Source organism: Neofelis nebulosa, chromosome 14 (assembly GCF_028018385.1).
Source record: "Neofelis nebulosa isolate mNeoNeb1 chromosome 14, mNeoNeb1.pri, whole genome shotgun sequence".
NCBI classification, from domain to species: Eukaryota; Metazoa; Chordata; class Mammalia; order Carnivora; family Felidae; genus Neofelis; species Neofelis nebulosa.
In genome coordinates, this window is record NC_080795.1 from 14071317 (window position 1) to 14091247 (window position 19931).

The 19931-nt window shown below is 35.5% G+C and overlaps 1 protein-coding gene across 6 annotated transcripts in view; it reads left to right on the forward strand.

Annotated features, from left to right (window-relative positions):
* YTHDF3 (YTH N6-methyladenosine RNA binding protein F3) overlaps positions 1–19931 on the forward strand; it is a 36972-nt gene that overhangs the window by 5982 nt on the left and 11059 nt on the right. For 5 of the 6 annotated variants that reach the window (XM_058699682.1, XM_058699684.1, XM_058699687.1 and 2 more), the window contains 3 exons: positions 639–724; positions 10044–11642; positions 18501–18566. In XM_058699682.1, coding sequence (XP_058555665.1) covers positions 639–724; positions 10044–11642; positions 18501–18554 — 1739 coding nt within the window. In that variant the 3' untranslated portion in view covers positions 18555–18566. The remainder of the gene's footprint in view (positions 1–638; positions 725–10043; positions 11643–18500; positions 18567–19931) is intronic. The other variant, XM_058699685.1, reaches the window with a different exon arrangement.

Genomic DNA, 19931 nt, shown 5'->3' on the forward strand with positions numbered 1-19931 from the left:
TGGTTTTCTTATGTGTTGGAAGAACAACCATGGTTCTCTTTAGTGTCTTAACTTTATTTGTGCTTCCAAGTGAAAGTCTTTATAATATTTTGGTTTAGAATTAAGACCCCTTTTCTTTAGATTTTTTATAATTTATTCATTGTGATAACTGCTTCAGTGAACTTTAGCCACTTTCTTTAAGACATTTACTCTGACTTTAGTTACAAAGAAAGTTAATTTTGTTCTTTATTTGCCTTTATTGGACTAATATAAAGATCTAACAAAGGTAGAGAACATTCAGGATTCTATGATCTACAACACTATTTGAAGTTATTTTAGATTCAAATATAGTATTAGGGAACCCTTCCAACAATTTAATTGCTTACTACCATGTTGATATTGGGGTGTTTACATTATGTTTTTGGTAATGGGAGGTGTATATAGTTTATGTAATCTTGGGTATATACAAGCTTTGTAAGTTTTTGGTGACACATAAATATTTGTATCTAAATCAAGTTAAATTTCTAAGAGGATTTTTTAATGAAGAGAACAACTCAGGATAACTTTCTGAGTTGGTTGAAAAATACTGAATATTTTAGGTTATTCTGTCAGTTTCATAAAGGTAATTACCACACATCTAATATAAACATATTTTTTAGTTTCAGTACAAAACGGTTCGATTCATCAAAAAGATGCTGTAAATGATGATGATTTTGAGCCATACTTAAGTAGCCAGACAAATCAGGTAAGTCTGACAGTCCCATATTTAGGAAATTAAACTTACATTAGTATTAATTGATTTTTCAAATAGATGTCTTAATTGAATGAGGCTAACCATAACATGTATTAATCTAGTGTGCCTGCATAATAGTGAATAGCAGTTGCAGCTTTGTGGTACAGGAGAATTCTTTAGAAATTCTACCTGGCTGAAACTAGAGTGCGAAATACAAAGATTTGAAGATGGACATTATTTGTATGCGGTGTGGTTAGATTTTTTTTGAACGTTGAGAGAATTTAACCTTCTAATGTCGCTGCCATGTCTTTATAGCCAAAGCAAATTGCAAGATTTAATTAGCTACACATTTGTGGGAAAGGACTAGTTTATGCCTGAAATTTTTGGTTAATATAGTGTTTTCTTTTCCAATTTGAGTTTTGTTGGTAATTAAAGTTTTAATACAACTAGGTAACGTAGGGAATAGAAGACTTTATAAACATACTCGCCTTCTATGTTATAGGCTTGGAGAATTTCATAAAATCAAATAACTGGTGACTCTTGAGGTTCTTTTATGTTTGGATTTTTCACAGATAATCCTGTGAATTTGTAAACAGGTGTAATTTAGATTTCAGCATTGAAAAACAAGAGTATTCTTTGGTCTCTATATACCGTATCTGCATCCATTTGTTTATTAATAAAAATATGTCCTCACTAGCAACAAATTTAAAAAAGAAACTTTCATTGTTAACTAGTGTCTTGGGAGAGAATATTCTGGAATGAAGACTGCTTTTGTTGTTTTGCTTAAAAAACAGTAGATGAAAAATGTACCTTGAAATCTTAACCTCTAGATTTTGTTTACATTGTAAAAGAATAAGGAACCAAATATTATTGCAGACCTTTACAGTTGTAGGGAAAATTTGAAAAGAAGTAGTTCCCAATTTGTGGTATGTAGGATTATTTTCAGGACTGTGGAGCGCCATGGTTATGTTCAATCTGATCTACCTCTTGGTCATTTCTTGTTAACCACCCCCTCATATCTGTTGATCTACATTCCTAGCTTATGTTGGGAAGAAGTAAATAAATGAGAAAATAAAAATGGGTGATAAAATCTATGAAAGTTTGGCTGCTCATAAAAGAATGAAAAAATTCATTCCATACTTAAATAATCTAACTTTCTGATCTCAATAACAGATATTTACTTTCCACCTGAAGGTTGTCAAAGAATGCTATCACCGGAAAATAGAAGAAGATCTTTGTTTTGAATTGTAGTGCAAGGTTTAAAAGAAATATATACGATATTCTATTATATTTGGGCCCATACAGTAATCTCGGTTAACATCTCTTAGGGCAGTGTTTCCAACTTTTTTTGAGTTTGCCAACTTATTTTGAGAAATTCTGATACTATGAGGTATAGTAGATATTTTCTCAAAAAGGTCTTCGTGATCAGATAAATTTTTGATATTGTTTTAAATTTTAAATATTTGAATTTTTTTTGCTACTTGATTTCATCCTCGACTATAATAAAATGATTTTCTAAAGCAAGGATGCAGTTATGAAGATCCTCTGACTGACTTGTTCAGCCTCTGTTTTCAAGGAGTTTTAATGGAAGTTAAATGTTTGAAAATTACAACCAGTAAGAATCCTCTTGTTTTACCTAGTAACAGATCTTGTATAATTTATTTGTCACAGGGGCTTAGAGGATTGGTTTTTTTGGCATTCCACAGAGGTGCTTCAGGTCTGCCTAGGGAAAACCAGGGAAGGGCACCCGTGATCCCACCCATGCAGCAACCAGAGCTGTGCCCTTCCTTCTTTTGTCTGTTTTATATATTGGAATTCTGCATAAAATTGGACTTGTAAAAAAAAACTTTCAAAGTTTCAGAAAACCATTATTTTTTTTAAGAATTAAAGGTATTTATGTAGTGAACCCAATTTTAAGTTTGTCTCATAAAAGTTTCCTTATGTTGGGATAAAAATACCTACAAAGGTTTGTTTTGTGGTGTTTAAATAGAAGGTTTTAGGTTTTATATTAAATTGTTATTATAATTTGAATGTATATTCATATGCTGTTTATTTTTTTTATAAATTTTTTTTTTTTAACATTTATTTATTTTTGAGACAGAGAGAGACAGAGCATGAACGGGGGAGGGTGAGAGAGAGGGAGACACAGAATCTGAAACAGGCTCCAGGCTCTGAGCTGTCAGCACAGAGCCCGACGCGGGGCTCGAACTCATGGGCTGTGAGATCATGACCTGAGCTGAAGTTGGCCGCTTAACCGACTGAGCCACCCAGGCGCCCCTCATATGCTGTTTAAAGAGAAGTTTTAAAATTTGATGCCAGTAAGGGTGTATTATCCTCCCTCTCCTAGTCAGTACTAGTGAACAGGTTTTAGCAATTATGTTTCTGTAATACTAAAAATAATTATCTGTAATCAGGGCACACATTTACCTTTTAAAGAGTACTAACACTGGAATGTTGAAAACTGGGTTTATTGGAGATAAAAATTGAAAATTACCTGAAATCTTAGGAGTTTCACAATTTAATCTTAGGAGTACAAGAATTCAAGTTACTCATAATAACACCTAGGTAAAAGAAAATTTTTTAAAATGGACCTTTTGAAGCAGGTTTGTGAAAACTAGAATTGTTGGTGAACTATCTCAAGTAATTATTCACAGATTACAGTTATGCAAGCATTTATATTTCCTTGCACTGATCTAGCTGAGTAATTGTTTAATTAAAAATTTTTGCAGTTAGATGTGTAATATATCTTTAAAATTAAATGCCTTCATCTGGCTTTAGTATTATAAATAACAAAAATGAATCTTTTATCTGGAAAAGTGGTTAATGTTTTTGGCTAATGATTTAAATTGTTTTTGTATACTTAGATCTAATTCGTATCAAACCTAGGGATACTTTAACACAGGTTGTTGGCCTTCTGTGGTAGAGTATTCTGTTTTCTAGTGCTCAGTTTCTTAAGGGATAATTTTTATAGTAATTTAGAAAGTAAATGTTCGTCCTTCAGGTCTTAAAATTAGTCTTCTAAAGTTCCTCAGAATACTCTGATGATTAAGTTGATTGGAAAATTCAGGTTTAACTGGTACTGTTACAGATGCCATGGAATTTATGCATACAAATTTGAAGAATAAGTTGGAAAAATGAAGTTTGAGCTTGTCTGCTTGTATATATGGGGAAATAAATTCCTAAGCATGTTTATCAGAGAAGTGGCACGGAGAGTAAGAAAGTAAAAAATATTTTGAATTTTGTTATTCTGAAAACTGCCCTTAAAGTTTGCATTATCTCTGCCTGTTGGAATGATTTTCTAACTAATAATTCTATATTGCCACTCAGCAGTCCTCTTAAAGTCCGAGTCTGATTGTGGCACTGTCATGTTAAAGAGTAACCACAGCTTCACAACAGTGGATACGTTTATTATATGAATGGCCTTAAAATTGCTCCATTTCCCTCATCTTTGGTCAACTTTCTCCATCTAATATGCTTGGGGAAATAGGACTCATTATTTTCTGAAAAAGTATTTTCTGAATATCTTCCTTTGTGATCTGTTTTGTATTTGTGTATATGATTTATACACAGACATACACAGACTCATGTCTATCCCTTCATGATTCTTTTCTCATTCTCCCAGAAAGTTTTGCTTTGGTTGTACTTCCATTATAGTACCTGTCAAGTTGTAGTGTACCTGGGAAGTGGTCCAGGTCAGAGACCATGTTCATGTTTGTGTCTCCAATGACTGGCATTGTATCTAGCACATAGTAGGCATTAAGTATTGAATGAACGGATTGGGTTATCTGCTAGAATTAAGGAACAAAGAATTACAGTTGATGAAATATTTAGGTTAACTGGGTACCATGTATAAAACATTTTTTGTGACATCCTTATGATTAGATGTGTGTAGAGTATACTTTTTGAAAAGCACAATAATATTTTTTAAAGTATTAGGAGAAAATACACATAAGCATTAAAAGTATACTAGACATGACCCTCGAGGTCATGACCTGAGCCAAAATCAGGAGTCAGACGCTTAACCAACCGAGCCACCCAGGTGCCCCTTCACTTAACTTTTTAATTCAGAAGTGATTTCTGGAGTTTGAAGTACCTCAGGTTCTTAATGGAAAAGTTTTTGTTTTTCTCCTTACAGAAGTACTTTTATTGGTGAATTGTGCCTTTTCCATTTTAATTGAACTTATGAGACATTTATAGTCTTCTTTCTTGGAAGGAAAGTTAAAATGGATCTTAGGTTGCTATAAGTGAAAGACTGGTTATAATTGAGTTGTATTAAAATGGCTCAAGTCAGAGCAGTGATCTTGAACCTCTTGTTCAGATTTTCTTAGAGATACTAGAAGAACAATTGATCTATTTCATAAGGCTAAGGAATAATAATTAGAAATGATTTAAAAATTTTAAGGAAGATCTTTTCATCTTTTCTGTACTTTAGTTTCCAAATTAAAAAAAAAAAAAAAAAACAACCACAAAACTAAAGGTAAAAGGCTTAAGCTCCCATACTTTATATCCATATAGCTCTTTGTAGTTAACAGAGTAGATTTTAAAAATCTTTACAATTGATAAGACCAGCAGGTGTTACTCCCATTTCACCACCAAAGAGTCAGGGTTAGAGAAATATGATCTGAGAGATCACTGACACAGAAAGTAAAAGATTAAAGAATTGAGTCTGTGTCCTTAGCTATTACATCCCAACAGCAGTTTATACTCTTAAGATATGGACTAGGTCTGAAATTATATCATGTATTTGGTGATTAATTTACATTTTAAAGGGGTAAGTTGTAGTCACAAATGTAACTGTCGTTGATTGAATACTTAATGTGTTTTAGACACTGTATCTTTATTTCCTTTTAGTAGATGAGAAAAAAATTCAGAGTTTAAGTAACTTGGCTACTTTCACATAGCCCATGAGTACCTGGTTTGTGATTCGAGTTCAGATACCTCATGACTTCACTTCAACCTTAGGTTAAATGGCCTCCCCAGATTGTGTTTCTAAGTTTATGCTCTGGGTAAAGGGTCTGTGGATCTCTTCTTATAAGTATCTTTCGTTATATCCAATGATTGTGCCATCACCTGTATTTACCTATTGTTATTTTTCCCCTTCCAAATAGTTTTTTGATAGTGAGGGAAACATCAAACATTTCAACATCATTTGGTTTAAAGATTGCATATCTTTATCAAAGAATATAGTAAAATTTCACTATAACTGACCAATTTACAAATAATGAATAAACTATTCAAGTGATTATTTGAACATAAACTGTTCAGTTGATTATGTCTCATTATAACCAGGTTTGAAGTAAAAGGTGAAAGTAAGTTTTGAGTTGTTTTTTTCCATCATCAGTAAGTGGAACTTTTGTTCCTCTTCACTACCAAGGTACATTCCTCTAATTGATATTCCACTTAGCTAGCAATTAAAAATTTATCTTAAATTTAGCAGAACATCTTTTTTAATATTACTATTGAAGCTCTACTAATTCAAAATGTGTTGACCATATCTTTTAAACTCTGAAAGTTTCCTATAGTTTTTCTTTTTCTTTTTCTTTTTCTTTTTAATTTTAATGTTTATTTTTGAGAGAGACAGAGTGTGAGCAGGGGAGGGGCAGAGAAAGAGGGAGATGCAGAATCCGAAGCAGGATCCAGACTCTGAGCTGTCAGCATGGAGCCCGATGTGTGAGGCTCAAACCCACAAATTGTGAGATCGTGGCCTGAGTCGAAGTCGGATGCTTAACCGACGGAGCCACCCAGGTGCCCCTCTATAGTTTGGGGCCCCTCTATAGCCCCAAAATGAAGCCTTGCCTTTAGAATCTGATTAAATACTTTCATGGGGCTAAAACTGCTGAAAGAATTGGAAAAATAAATGGTTAGTGTTGTTTGATAAACTGCAGAAAGCAGGCCAGTTACCCACTATACTGATGAAGTGTAGGTGGTGGAAATAACACTGGACAGCTCTATAATCAGATCGGGGACAGCAGTGTGCCTGCTTATTAGCCAGAGCTGTCTGTTTGGTAGCCCTCATGACTAACCGAACGCATTTTAAAGTAATTTAAACTTGCCGTTTTTACAAAGTCTGTAATTGAGAGGTGAAGTAGTAAAAATTACGATTAAAAAAACAATGGAAAAGATCTCTAATAAAAGCCCCCACACCCAAAAGTGTTTGGGCCTGTTCCAGCCCCACAGGTAACAGAGTTGGCAAAATTTGTTTCCCCAGTCTCCAAAGAAAATTGGCTGGTTTTTTAGGAATGAGTACAGATGAGACCATCAGTTAAAACAGGGTGGACAAACTATAGCCCAGGGATCAGATCCACTCTATGGTCTGCACTCTGAAAAAACCCCTAAGCTAGCAGCCTATTTACCCTTTGGCCTTTAGTTTGCTAACCTCTGGATTATTATGGTTACAGATAAGTTAGGAACTTGGTATGTAACTGTGTGAAATTTCTTATCTGTGATGGTGAAATAATATTCAACATAAGTTAGAGGTGTCATTTTGCAAAAATTTGATTATGAAGAGTTCAACTTTAAAAACTTTCTATCTGGTCTGATTTTCCACTCCCACAATAGGTAAGGACTTACTGAGTCCACATTTAATGCCAACATTCTAAATTAAGACTTTGAAACTGATTACCTCCCTATTCAGCACACTCTAGTATTCTTCCCTAATATGGAATTTTTTCACTCCCCTGTATTTTATGTCTTTTTAACTGTAGGTTTTCTTTTAGAATGAATGTATCTGTGTTTTTCAGAAGCAGGCATTCAATAAGTGCTTGGGTGAAGTAAATAATAAACTAATAAATAAAAGGATAGTTTTAGTAACTTTAAGCTGAAAAAAGATAACTTAAAAAATATTTTAATCTATTATGCATGTTATATTGGCTGACCTGTTCATTTTTATTAAGCTTTTTGGAGTTTTATGTCACGGGGACGTCCTTGTCAGTGTGAAGCCCTATGAGTGCTTTTATTTTTAATAAATAATTTAGTGATCAGATTATACACACGTGAGTGTGTGTGATCTTCATGGCTAGTAAGTTTAATAATCATTACTAATTTTTTCAAGAAGTTTTTCTTTGCAAACCATTGTTGGTGATTTTGAGCTTTCCTGAAAATTTCTCTAGTATTAAATATAGCAGTCAGTATTTCCAGTGTTGGTCTGTATGACGATGCCAGTACCGTTGTGGTTTCAAAGATGTTCTTCATTTCCTTCATACTAATATTCTGAGCATTATATAGGTAATAATTAGCTAATACAGTTGAAGAATATACTCAACTAAATTAGTCAACAGTAGCCCATTTATTTCCCGTTCTGAATGTAGTTAAAATATACTTATATCAAGTATGTTTTAAGAGTCATTGTTTTTTCTTTAAGTCGTACTAAGTGACAGAATTGTTTTTTTGTCTTTAAGACCAAGCATTGCTGGAAATACTCCATAAATCTGTGTCATAATTAGTAATTTCAATGCAACTTTTATTTGTCTTAAGTTACTTTTTTTTAATGTTTGTTTTGAGAGAGAGAATGAGCAGGGTAAGGGCACAGAGAGAGAGAATATCCCAAGCAGGCTCTGCAGGGGCCAATGCGGGACTCAAACTCATGAACTGTGAGACCATGACCTGAGCAGAAATCCAGAGTCAGAAGGTTAACCAACTGAGCCACCCAGGCACCCCTCTCTTATTTTTATATCAGTTTTATTGGAATCATTGCAGAAGACAAAATATTAAGTTTCTCACAGAGGACAATTTTGACAGTTGCGAAGTGTGTCACAAGTAACTTCATAATAATAAAATATGTCAATTGCCAGTGATAGGCCCTTAAAAGAATGTCATGTGAATACCAGGTAGTATCTATGATGTTACTGTCACACGTTTATATTGATACACTTTCTTAAGTGGTAGAGAAGTGGTGGAAATACTTTCTTGAGTGGAAGAAAGTAACAACAACAAAAAAGGCTAAATACTTTGCTCTAGGAACTTTGAATAAGAATGCCTATGTAAATTAAGTGAACAGTCAGCCTTCAGAATGGTATTCAACCTCGCATGGTGACTTCTAGTTGTCCTGATTAGGTATTAGCTTAATTCTTGCATTTTGCTTAATTCTATACATTCAGAGGTCTGTTCAATGCTTTAAAAAATCATACCTAAACCAAAGGGTGAAAATCTATTATCAGACATGTTTTTGGCTTAAACCAATTTTAAAATAAATCCTTAAAATGTTTGTTTTTTACATTGGCTAGTAACAAGTTTGAGGTTTTTTTCTTTAAATAGAATTTGGTGTTTTCTTTTATGGCAAATCATTAAATGAATCATTAGTTACTATTCACAAGTAAACATTGATTTAATTGCAGTAATTCTGGAAAAAATTGCAGGAACTCACTATTTCTAAATTAAAATTCTGATTAGGAAGGTGATAGTTTATTGGGTAAAATTCAGAAATTAGAGTCTAAAAAGCGGCACCTATTATCCCACCATTTAGAAACCACAGTAAGGATTTTGTTTTGATTTTTTTTCAAAATGAGCAAGACAAAACAAAAAGAAGCAAATTTGGATCATGCCATAGGTATAATCTTGTCATTTTTTTCTTCTCATAGTGTGAGCATTTCTTTTTTTTTTTTTTTTAATTTTTAATGTTTATTTTTGAGAGAGAGAGAGAGAGAGAGAGAGAGAGAGAGAGAGTGAGCATCAGCGAGGAAGGAGCACAGAGAAGGAGACACAGAATCAGAAGCAGGCTCCAGGCTGTCAGCACTGAGCCCAACATAGGGCTCAAACTCATGAACCTTGAGATCATGACCTCGGCCAAAGTTGGACACTTAACTGAGCCACCCAGGCCACCCTTCTTTTATTGTTTCTTAGTGAAAGTACAGAATGTAACTGCTAAATTGGATTCCATCATATAGATAGGTATTCTAAAATTCCTCTATTATTTGGCATAGATTCCAGATTTGTTTGATCTTTGCATGTAAGTTTTTGGATACATTAACTGTTTAAAATAAAGTTGGCTGTAAATGATCAATTTGTGTCTGCAGAGTTTATAAATCAGATTTTTGTAGAAATGATATTTTTAAATTGTGCCAGAGGATCTGACTCTTAGAAATAATCCTCTTCCTACCCACCTCCTCGCTCCCCTCCCCCAAACCCTGCAATTTTATAACGAATATTTTAAAATAAAAATACCAGCCCATTTTTGTTTTGATAAAATTGGGTTTGAAATTTTCATTTTATCTGGAAGAAGTGCATTTGGTTTTCATTTATTTAAAACTATTTGTTTTTAATCTTTGAGAGTCCTTTTTTCCCCCCTGGTCTTAAGAGGATACTTCGCTCCTGATTATGATCTTTTGTTTTCCAGAGTAACAGCTATCCACCAATGTCAGATCCATACATGCCTAGTTACTATGCTCCATCCATTGGATTTCCATATTCTCTTGGGGAAGCAGCATGGTCCACGGCTGGAGACCAACCTATGCCGTATCTGACAACCTATGGACAAATGAGTAATGGAGAACATCATTATATACCAGATGGTGTGTTTAGTCAACCTGGGGCATTAGGAAATACCCCTCCATTTCTTGGTCAACATGGATTTAACTTTTTTCCTGGTAATGCTGATTTCTCTACATGGGGGACAAGTGGATCTCAGGGACAATCAACACAAAGTTCTGCTTATAGTAGCAGTTATGGCTATCCACCTAGTTCTCTTGGGAGAGCTATTACGGATGGACAGGCTGGATTTGGCAATGATACTTTGAGTAAGGTGCCTGGCATTAGCAGTATTGAGCAAGGCATGACTGGACTGAAAATTGGTGGTGACCTGACAGCCGCAGTGACAAAAACTGTAGGTACAGCCTTGAGCAGCAGTGGTATGACTAGCATTGCAACCAATAGCGTGCCCCCAGTTAGCAGTGCAGCGCCTAAACCGACCTCATGGGCTGCCATTGCCAGAAAGCCTGCCAAACCTCAACCGAAACTTAAACCCAAGGGCAATGTGGGAATTGGGGGTTCTGCTGTGCCACCACCTCCTATAAAACACAACATGAATATTGGAACTTGGGATGAAAAGGGGTCAGTGGTAAAGGCTCCACCAACCCAACCAGTTCTGCCTCCTCAAACTATAATCCAGCAGCCTCAGCCATTAATTCAACCACCAACATTGGTGCAAAGCCAACTGCCTCAACAGCAGCCTCAGCCACCACAACCACAGCAGCAACAAGGACCTCAGCCACAGGCCCAGCCTCACCAAGTGCAGCCCCAACAGCAACAGCTGCAGAATCGCTGGGTAGCTCCTCGGAATAGGGGAGCTGGATTCAACCAGAACAATGGAGTGGGCGGTGAAAACTTTGGTTTAGGTGTTGTTCCTGTCAGTGCTTCACCTTCTAGTGTAGAAGTGCATCCAGTGCTGGAAAAGCTAAAGGCCATAAACAATTATAATCCCAAAGACTTTGACTGGAACCTGAAGAATGGACGTGTGTTTATAATTAAAAGCTATTCTGAGGATGACATACACCGATCCATTAAGTACTCTATCTGGTGTAGTACTGAGCATGGTAATAAGCGTTTGGATGCAGCTTACCGTTCCCTGAATGGGAAAGGCCCACTCTATTTACTCTTCAGTGTGAATGGCAGTGGACATTTTTGTGGAGTGGCTGAAATGAAGTCTGTTGTGGACTATAATGCATATGCTGGTGTCTGGTCTCAGGATAAGTGGAAGGGCAAATTTGAAGTTAAATGGATCTTTGTCAAAGATGTTCCCAATAACCAGTTACGGCATATTCGCTTAGAAAATAATGACAACAAACCAGTTACCAATTCAAGGGACACTCAAGAGGTACCCCTAGAAAAAGCTAAGCAAGTGCTTAAAATAATTGCTACTTTCAAGCATACCACCTCAATCTTTGATGACTTTGCACATTATGAAAAGCGTCAAGAAGAGGAGGAAGCCATGCGTAGGGTAAGAGTACAGTGATTTTTGTATGTAGGGTCTTTTTCTTGGGGGGGTACATATGGATGGGTGTTCTTTAATGCCTTTTAATATTACATTTTGAGTTTAGGAACTTTATTCTGAAGGAAACCAACCACTTAGCTTAAGAAACAGAACTCTGCAAACTCCCTTGAGGGCCTCAGAGGCACATTAAATCCTTTTCTCTTTCCTTCCTAAGTGTCATCCTTACTCTGAATTTGCCTGTTCTTTATATTCAGGGGATAAAGGTCATTGAGTTGTATTCATCAAAGCCTAGTAAGTTCTGCATTTATAACTAAGCAAATTTAGGAACTGGTGAGGGACTCTAATCACTAATTTTAAACATTAGTTTTATGCAAAAACGTGCTTAGGATTTTGAAACAGCTTTTAAATAAATGTTTGAATATAATTTATTTTGTATTTGTGAGAAAACAGATTTTTTTTCCCCGAAACTCCTTCCTGAACCATTTTTTAAAATATTTGAGAGAGAGCTTGTGAGCAAGCAGGGGATGGGGACAGAGAGAGAGGGAGAGAAAGAATCTCAAGCAGGCTCCACACACTGGTGGTGCAGAGCCCGGTAAGGGGGCTGAGATTCACTAACCATGATCCGTTAATGATCTGAGCCAAAATCAAGTGTCAGACCCTTAACCAACTGAGCTACCCAGGCACTCCCTTCCTGAAACATTTTCATAATTTGTACATTTAAATTAAGCACTTGTATAAAGTATAGGAAGGATCTGACTTTAGGAAGGCAGTTTAGAGTTGGGAATGCATGGACTTTTGAGATTTTGATTGAAGAATTTGATTTCTTATTCTGTTATTGACCCTCTCTGAAACTCGTGAGACTTTCCTGAAGTTATGCACTCTTTTTGCTTGCGTCATGTAGGCCAGAATTTGGTCACGGGGCACAAAGGCAAGACAGCTGGGGAATGTTTTCTGTTCCAAACCGCAGAAGAAAATTGGGGTCCTATTTTTAGGAGGAAAAGAGAGAATGGATATAGTAGACAACTAGCAGATTTTTCCATAGACAGTACATTCAAATTTCTTTTCAAATGCCGCAAGGGTAAAGTTACTAGAAGCTTTTTTAAAATATTGACTGGTAGAGAAAGAGATACGGGAAGAGCATGCAAGCAGGGGAGAGGGGCCAAGGTTGAAAGAGTCTTAAGCAGGCTCCACACTTAGCATGGAGCCCGATGCAGGGCTCAATCTCACAACCCTGGGATCATGACCTGGGCTGAAGTCAAGAGTTGGATGCTCAACTGACTGAGCCACCCAGGTCCCCCAAGTTAGAAGCTCTTCTAATAAATTATGTTGGTTACTATGGAAAGCTCTTACGTAGAAAATGTCAGTAATTTGTTTCTATGTGTGAACTTAAATATCTGTGGCTTCTTAATCTTTGCAGACAAGGGAACTATTTGAGCGAACGTTCCTCACTGGTGAATAATATTGAAATAATAATTCTAGAACAGTAGTTTGCAAACCTTAAGCTGCTTAAATTATTGGGATGCTTCTTGGAATGCAGCGGTTCTTCCGCTGTAGGAAAATCTGATCTATGGATGGCCCTTGAACAAATGTGCAGGTCAGGGGTGCCCCCCCCACCCCCCAATTTCCATAGTTGGAAATTTGTGTGTAACTTTTGACTCACCCAAAACTTAACCACTGATAGCCTGCTGTTTACAGGAAGCCACCTTGCTGATAACATAAACAGTCGATTAACACACATTTTGTATCTTACATGAATTATATACTGTAGTCTTACAGTCGAGTAAGTGAGAGAAAACATGGTATTAAAATCATCAGGAAGATAAAGTACATTTACAGTACTGTATTTAACAGAAAAATCTACATATATGCCAGTGCACACAGTTTAAACCCATGTTGTCCAAGGGACAACTGTATTTCATAAAGGACCTGCTGGTGTACATTTTTAATAGATACCTTAGGTGATTCTGGTGCTAGTGATTCCGGTTAAATGTGGGAGAAGAGTGAAAAAGGAGGATCAAAAGTAGCTTCTGAACTTTTGAGCTCAGCAGGTGAGTAAATGGTCATACTGTAACTGCCATGACCAATAGTGGATCAGTAGAACTGATTTGGGGTATGAAAAGTAGGATGCAGGTTTCTTTTCGAGGAGGTGCTGATTTTAAGGTGTTTTTGAGAAATATGGACTGTGAAATCTGTGATTAAGCAGTTAGATGTGAGAGTCACACATTTGGGAGCTTTCTTTTCTTAAACAGTTGATTCCACGAAAGTGGCATGAGATTGCTCAGGGGAAAAAAGATGCATGGCAAGGAAATATTTACCAATTTTTTTTTCTCTCCCACCACTAAGGGGTGGTCACCCTTGTATGTCTTCCACATTTCTTACCTACCCGGTCTGCAAATTTAGTCCTAGTTTATTATTTTTTTTAATATAATTGTCTCAGGAATTATTTATGACAGTTACATATTGTTTTTATAATCACATATATACCACAGTGATTTAAACTTAATTTTTAAACTTAAAAATTTTACATTTAAATTGTTTCAGAGTTTACTGCCAGTCTTTTGATGGTATATAATCCATCTTTGACATGTTTATTTTGAATCTTTTTTTTGTTGTTCAACCTTATGTGACATATTTGATAATTTTTTTTTCAGTTTATTTATTTTGAGAGAGTGAGTGGGGGAGGGGCAGAGAGAGGGAAAGAGAGAATCCCAAGCAGGCTTCACACTGTCCCATGAACTGTGAGATCTTGACCTGAGCTGAAACCAAGAGTTGGACACTTAACAGACTGAGCTACCTAGGTGCCCCTTCCATATACTTTTCAACTTGTTTAGTTTTTTAAAATTTACCTACAGTAAAATTGTGAATTTGTAAATTCCCTTTTGCTGACTTGTAGTCAAGTGCTTCCCTCCCCCTTTGATCAATCCATTCTCTGTCTCTATAAGGCATTTTTCATAATGTCATGTAAACGAAATTACATAGTGTGTAATCTTTTAAGATTTCTTTCACTTAGCATGATATCTTTGCAGTGTATCAGTGTTTTATATATCAATTCTTTGTTCCTTTTAATTACTAAGTACCATTCCACTGTGTGGATTCACCATAGTGTTTTTATCTGTTCATCCTTTAAAGCACTTCTGAGTTGTTTCTAGTTTTTGGAGAATGTAAATAAAGGTCCCATAACTTTGTGTATATATCCTTTTTAAAAAAGTTTTTTAGGGGTAGTTGAGTGGCTCAGTCGGTTAAGCATCTGACTCTTGATTTCTTTTCAGGTCATGATCTCGGTGTTCATGAGTTCAAGTCCTGTGTCAGGTTCTGTGCTGATAGCACGGAGCCTGCTTGAGATTCTGTCTCCCTCTCTCTCTCTCTCTCTCCTGTCCCTTGCTGGTGCTCTCTGTCAAAATAAATATTTTAAAAAAAGATAAAAGTTTTAAAAAAATTACATAGTATAATTCACTTTTTTGAGGAAGTACAGTTCCATGAATTTTAACACACTTATTATAGATTTGTATAACTATCACCATGATCAGGATACAGAATAATATCATCATCCTGGGAAAGCTATCTTGTACTATCCCTTCATATTAACATTCTTCCCCCATATCTAACTTTTGGCAACCGTGATTTGGACTCAGTATAGTTCTTTTTAAATTGAAGTATAGTTGACATACAGTGTTATTTTCAGGTGTACAACTTAGTGATTCAACATTTACATACATTACAAAATGCTCACCACTGTAAGTATAGTTACTGTCAGCATACAGAGTTATTACCATATTCACTATACCTTGTTCTGTGCTTTTGTACTTATAACTGGAATTTTGTACCTCTTAATCCTCTTCACCTCTTATACCCCTCCCCACCCTCCCAACTTTGTTGATTTTTAGATTACACATATAAGTGAAATCATATGGTATTTGTCTTTCTCTGTCTGACTTATTTCACTTAACATAATACCTTCTAGGTTCATCCATGTTACCACATGTGGCAAGATTTCATTTTTTTTTAATGGCTAAGTAAAGTCCCATTGTGTGTGTATGTATATACACCACATCTTTCTTCATCCATTCATCCATTGATAGACACTTGGCATTGCTTGCATATTTTGCTATTATAAATATTGCAGCAATAAACCTAGGGGTGTTATATATATTTTTAAATTAGTGGTTTTGTTTTCTTTGGTTAAATACCCAGAAGTGGGATTACTGGATTGTGTGGTGTTTCTATTTTTAATTTTTTGAGGCACCTCCATACTGTTTTCCACAGTGGCTACACCAATTCCCATTTGCCCAAACGCTGCACAATGTTTCCCTTTTCTCTAAACGCCCGCCAGTACTTGTTATTTCTTGTTTTGATGCTAGCCATTCTGACAGGTGTCAGGTGCGATTTCATTGTGGTTTTGATTTACATTTCCCTACTGATTAGTGATATTGAGCATGTTTTCTTGTCTGTTGGCCATGTCTTTGGAAAAATGTTCATTCATGTCCTTAACTCCTAATTGGAACTGTCATTTGTAAATCTCTTTTCCCATTCAGTAAGCTACCTTTTAGTTTGTTGATGATTTCCTTTGCTGTGCAGAAGCTTTTTAGTTTGATTCATTGTAGTTTTATTAGTATCCTTTTTTGTGAAAGGATATTTTAAGACTCATTTTGACCTTTTTCTGTCATCATTGAACCTGGAAGAGGATCATCCAGGTCAGGTATTTGCTCCAAAACAGGGTTATTGTTGTTTTTTTTCCTTTCTTCCTTTTAATGTTTAGTGTTAGTTTCACATTCTCTTCCTGCTGCAAATGTGGAGACAGGAGAATCCTGTTGATTGTTAACTTTACCAGTCAAATGATTCATCAGCCTGTGAAGAGTGAGAAGGGAGAGCCAGTACAATGAATATGCTAGTGGGTGAAATTTAACTTTTCTTTGAGTTTGAAACAGCCATGTCGGGGAAACTGTTTTCTCTGTTTATTGACTGTTTTGCATTTGGGGTATCACGTGTCCTTGCCCAGTTTTCTTCCTGGTGCTGTTATCCCTTGTCCAGCAGGAATGTGTAAATTTTCATTTGTAGATTTTCTCTTAGATAATGTTGTGCTTACACTTTAGCTTTCCAGCATAACTGCTTTTAAATACGCTTGGCAACCCAGTGATAAAGGATGTGTTCCCCCTCTGTTGTAGGTCCTCCTTGGCTCCATCAAAAAGGACAAATTAGTGGTGTTTTGCTAGAATTTTTTTTTTTTTTTACTTGTTATGGCCATTTTCTTTGTTAAAGAAAAGGATTTGCAAGTCATTGTTTAGTGTTCTCTTTTAACATGACCCCATCTGTCTTGTGTTTTGCTGAAATTCTTCAAAGCTTCTGATATGTGGAGGTCACATTTTCCCAGATGCAAATTCTTCAGTCTTTGGGTAAAGTAGGGTTTCTTAAGACCCAGAATAGCACTAATTATAAAAGAAAAGATTGATGAAATTTGACCAGTTTAAAATCTGTTCATCAAGGGGCTCACCAGTCAGAGAATGCAACTCTTGATCTCAGGGTTGTGAGTTCAAGCGTCATGTTGAGCATGGAGTCTACTTAAAAAAAAAAAAAAAAAAAAAAAAAAAATCTGTTCATCAAAAGATGCTTTAAGGAGGGTAGAAAGACATGTAAGGCCCTAGGAGGAATTTGGACATAAATGACCAAAGATTAGTTAGTATCAAGAATGTAGAAAGAACTCCTGTGAATCAGTTTAAGAAAAAAGATGAACCCAGTTGAAAAATGGGCAAAAGATAGATTGAAACAAATATGGCTAAAAAGTATATGAAAAGATACTCAGTCTTATTAGGGAAATACAAATCAGGAGTATAATGAAAAAATTTTTTATATCCATTTATTTGATGAAATTGAGAAATTTGATAGTATCAGGTATTAGACTGTAGATCAACAAAAGCTCTTCTATAGCTGGAGATAGGACCATTAAATTGATAACAGCCATGTGGGGAAGTAATTTTGCATTTTTTTGTAAAGCTGAACAAAATTTCATATATTTTATAATTCAGTTCTTTGTGTACACACACGCACGCACACACACATACATAGCTAAGAGAAACTTCCTAAATACATCAGAAGACACACAAGAATGTAGATAATAGTAAAAAGACTGGGAACAACCTAAATGTTTATCATCAGGAAAATAACCAAAATATACTGGTGCCATAATGATAGAGTAGAATTGATTGAACTATAGCTACATGCAGCTGTATGTGTGAATCTTTTTCCTTCTTTTTATTTGGACATAATTTTTAATTTATTTGGAAGAATAAGAATAATATGTGAAACACACACATGCCTTTTATCCAGATTCACCTATTAGTGTTCTTCCCTGTTTGCTTTTTTCATCAATTTGAGAGTAAGTTCCCTATATCATGGCTCTTTACCCCCCAAAAAGTATAGTGTCTATTTCCTAAGGATAAGGGTATATAACCACAATACTATTATAAGTTGATTCTCAGTGTCCTTTTTGCCATTTTTTTTCTTTTTTCTAGTATAAGATCTGGTAGAGAAGCTAAAATAGCCAAAATAGAATTAGCCAAAATAATTTTAAATAGTAAGAACAGTTTTAGAAAGCTTATACTAATCTGACCTCAAATCTTTGCCTTTCCCTGGTTTGGGGAGATTTTTTCTTACACTTTTTCAGGGAGTTACTAGTTTTAAATTTTACATTTGGGTCTGTGGTTACTGTAACTTTCATTTCTCTTTCTAGTGTTCATGTTTTTATTTAAGTTCTTAGGCCTACTTATGATAAAAGAAGGATTTTAAGAAGCTAAGTCCATCTTCTCATCACTGGGTCTTTAATTGACTTTTGTTTGTTTGTTTGTTTGTTTGTGGTTATTTTGACAACAGAGGAATTCCCCAGGTTGTCTTGCCAGCAAAGCACTCAGTGGAGGAGCCTGCTAGACATCCTGTCAGGTTGTATAATACTTAGAAAGTCATGCTGTCTCTTTTAAACTAAGGGATATTGCTGAAACTTAAAACTGGAAGAGAAATCCGTGCTAATTATCATAGTATTTGCCTCGTTCTTCATTCTTAATATTTTAACACATACTTTTGATACCAAAATATTTTATTAAAGTCAAGCTTAATGGCAGAACAACCAAGGCAAACTCACTAAAAGGATTCAGGAACAGAAGATAATTTAAAATATAAAACAAAATTTATTTTGTTCTTAGGATTCGTATGTAAAAAGAAAAGAAAGCCAGAAAATGTTTTTGGAAATGAGAAATACGAATGTCAAAATAAAAACAATACAGCAAGCAAGCAGGTAGTAAAATAAATGCTCGTGTTTTAGAGCTAGTTAATCTGGAGTTTCAAATCAAAGAAATTTCCATATGTGGAGTAACAGAGATGAAAAATACAAAAGGTAAAAACAAGTGATGGAAAGAGGGGACGCCCACTGTCTTTCTAAAGGAGTGTTGAAAGAGTATAGGAAAAAAACCATCAAAGGGAAGAATGGTTAGAGAAAAATGCCCAGAGCCAAAGGTTGTATGTTTTCAGTGGGAATGGGCTCAAGCTGAGTGACTAGCAGCATTATTTCCAATTGAAAAGAATTAAAGATAGGATAAAGAGAAAATCTTGAACTTCCTGAGCAAAAGACAAATTGCCTTCTACAAGGGAAGGAGAATCAGACTATCAGAATTTTTCCATCTACAACTCTGGATACTCCTATGGAAACTCTTAGAGTGGAGGGGAATGGGGTATATGGAATTATATTCTTAAGGTCAGTGTCCCATTATATCAGTGAAGGGGAAACACAAACTAAAGAAGATTTCAGGTGTACAAGAGTAGCCGCATATCCTTCATGAGAAGGTAACCTGAAGAGGTTTTTTAGCAGAATGAAAAAGGTATTCAAGAAAGATAATACCTGGTAACTGGTTATACTAGAACAAGTATCTCTCAGCAGGGGCAGACTCTATGTATCAGACAGGTCTTCATTGTATGTAGTGTATCTCAGGACTATAAGCATCTCCACTGTGGTCTTTAAAGCCTGACAGATGAAATGAGCCCTCAGTGGGGAACCACTGACCTTGGAGAAGTGAAGGAAGCTAAAAAGAAAATAAAATTCTAACTAAAAGAAAATAAAAAGTTTCTAAGTAATCATGTTCACAGAACATAAGTTCTGTGAGAGCAGGGCTTGCTTTTGTTCTCTGCTGAATCCCTAGCACCTAATGACTGGCACATAGTAGCTGATTAAATATTTGTTGAAGGAGTAAATGCTTTGAAGAATCTCTTTCCTTTGGGAAAGTTTGAATGTCATTGAATTTTTATTTATTGGTT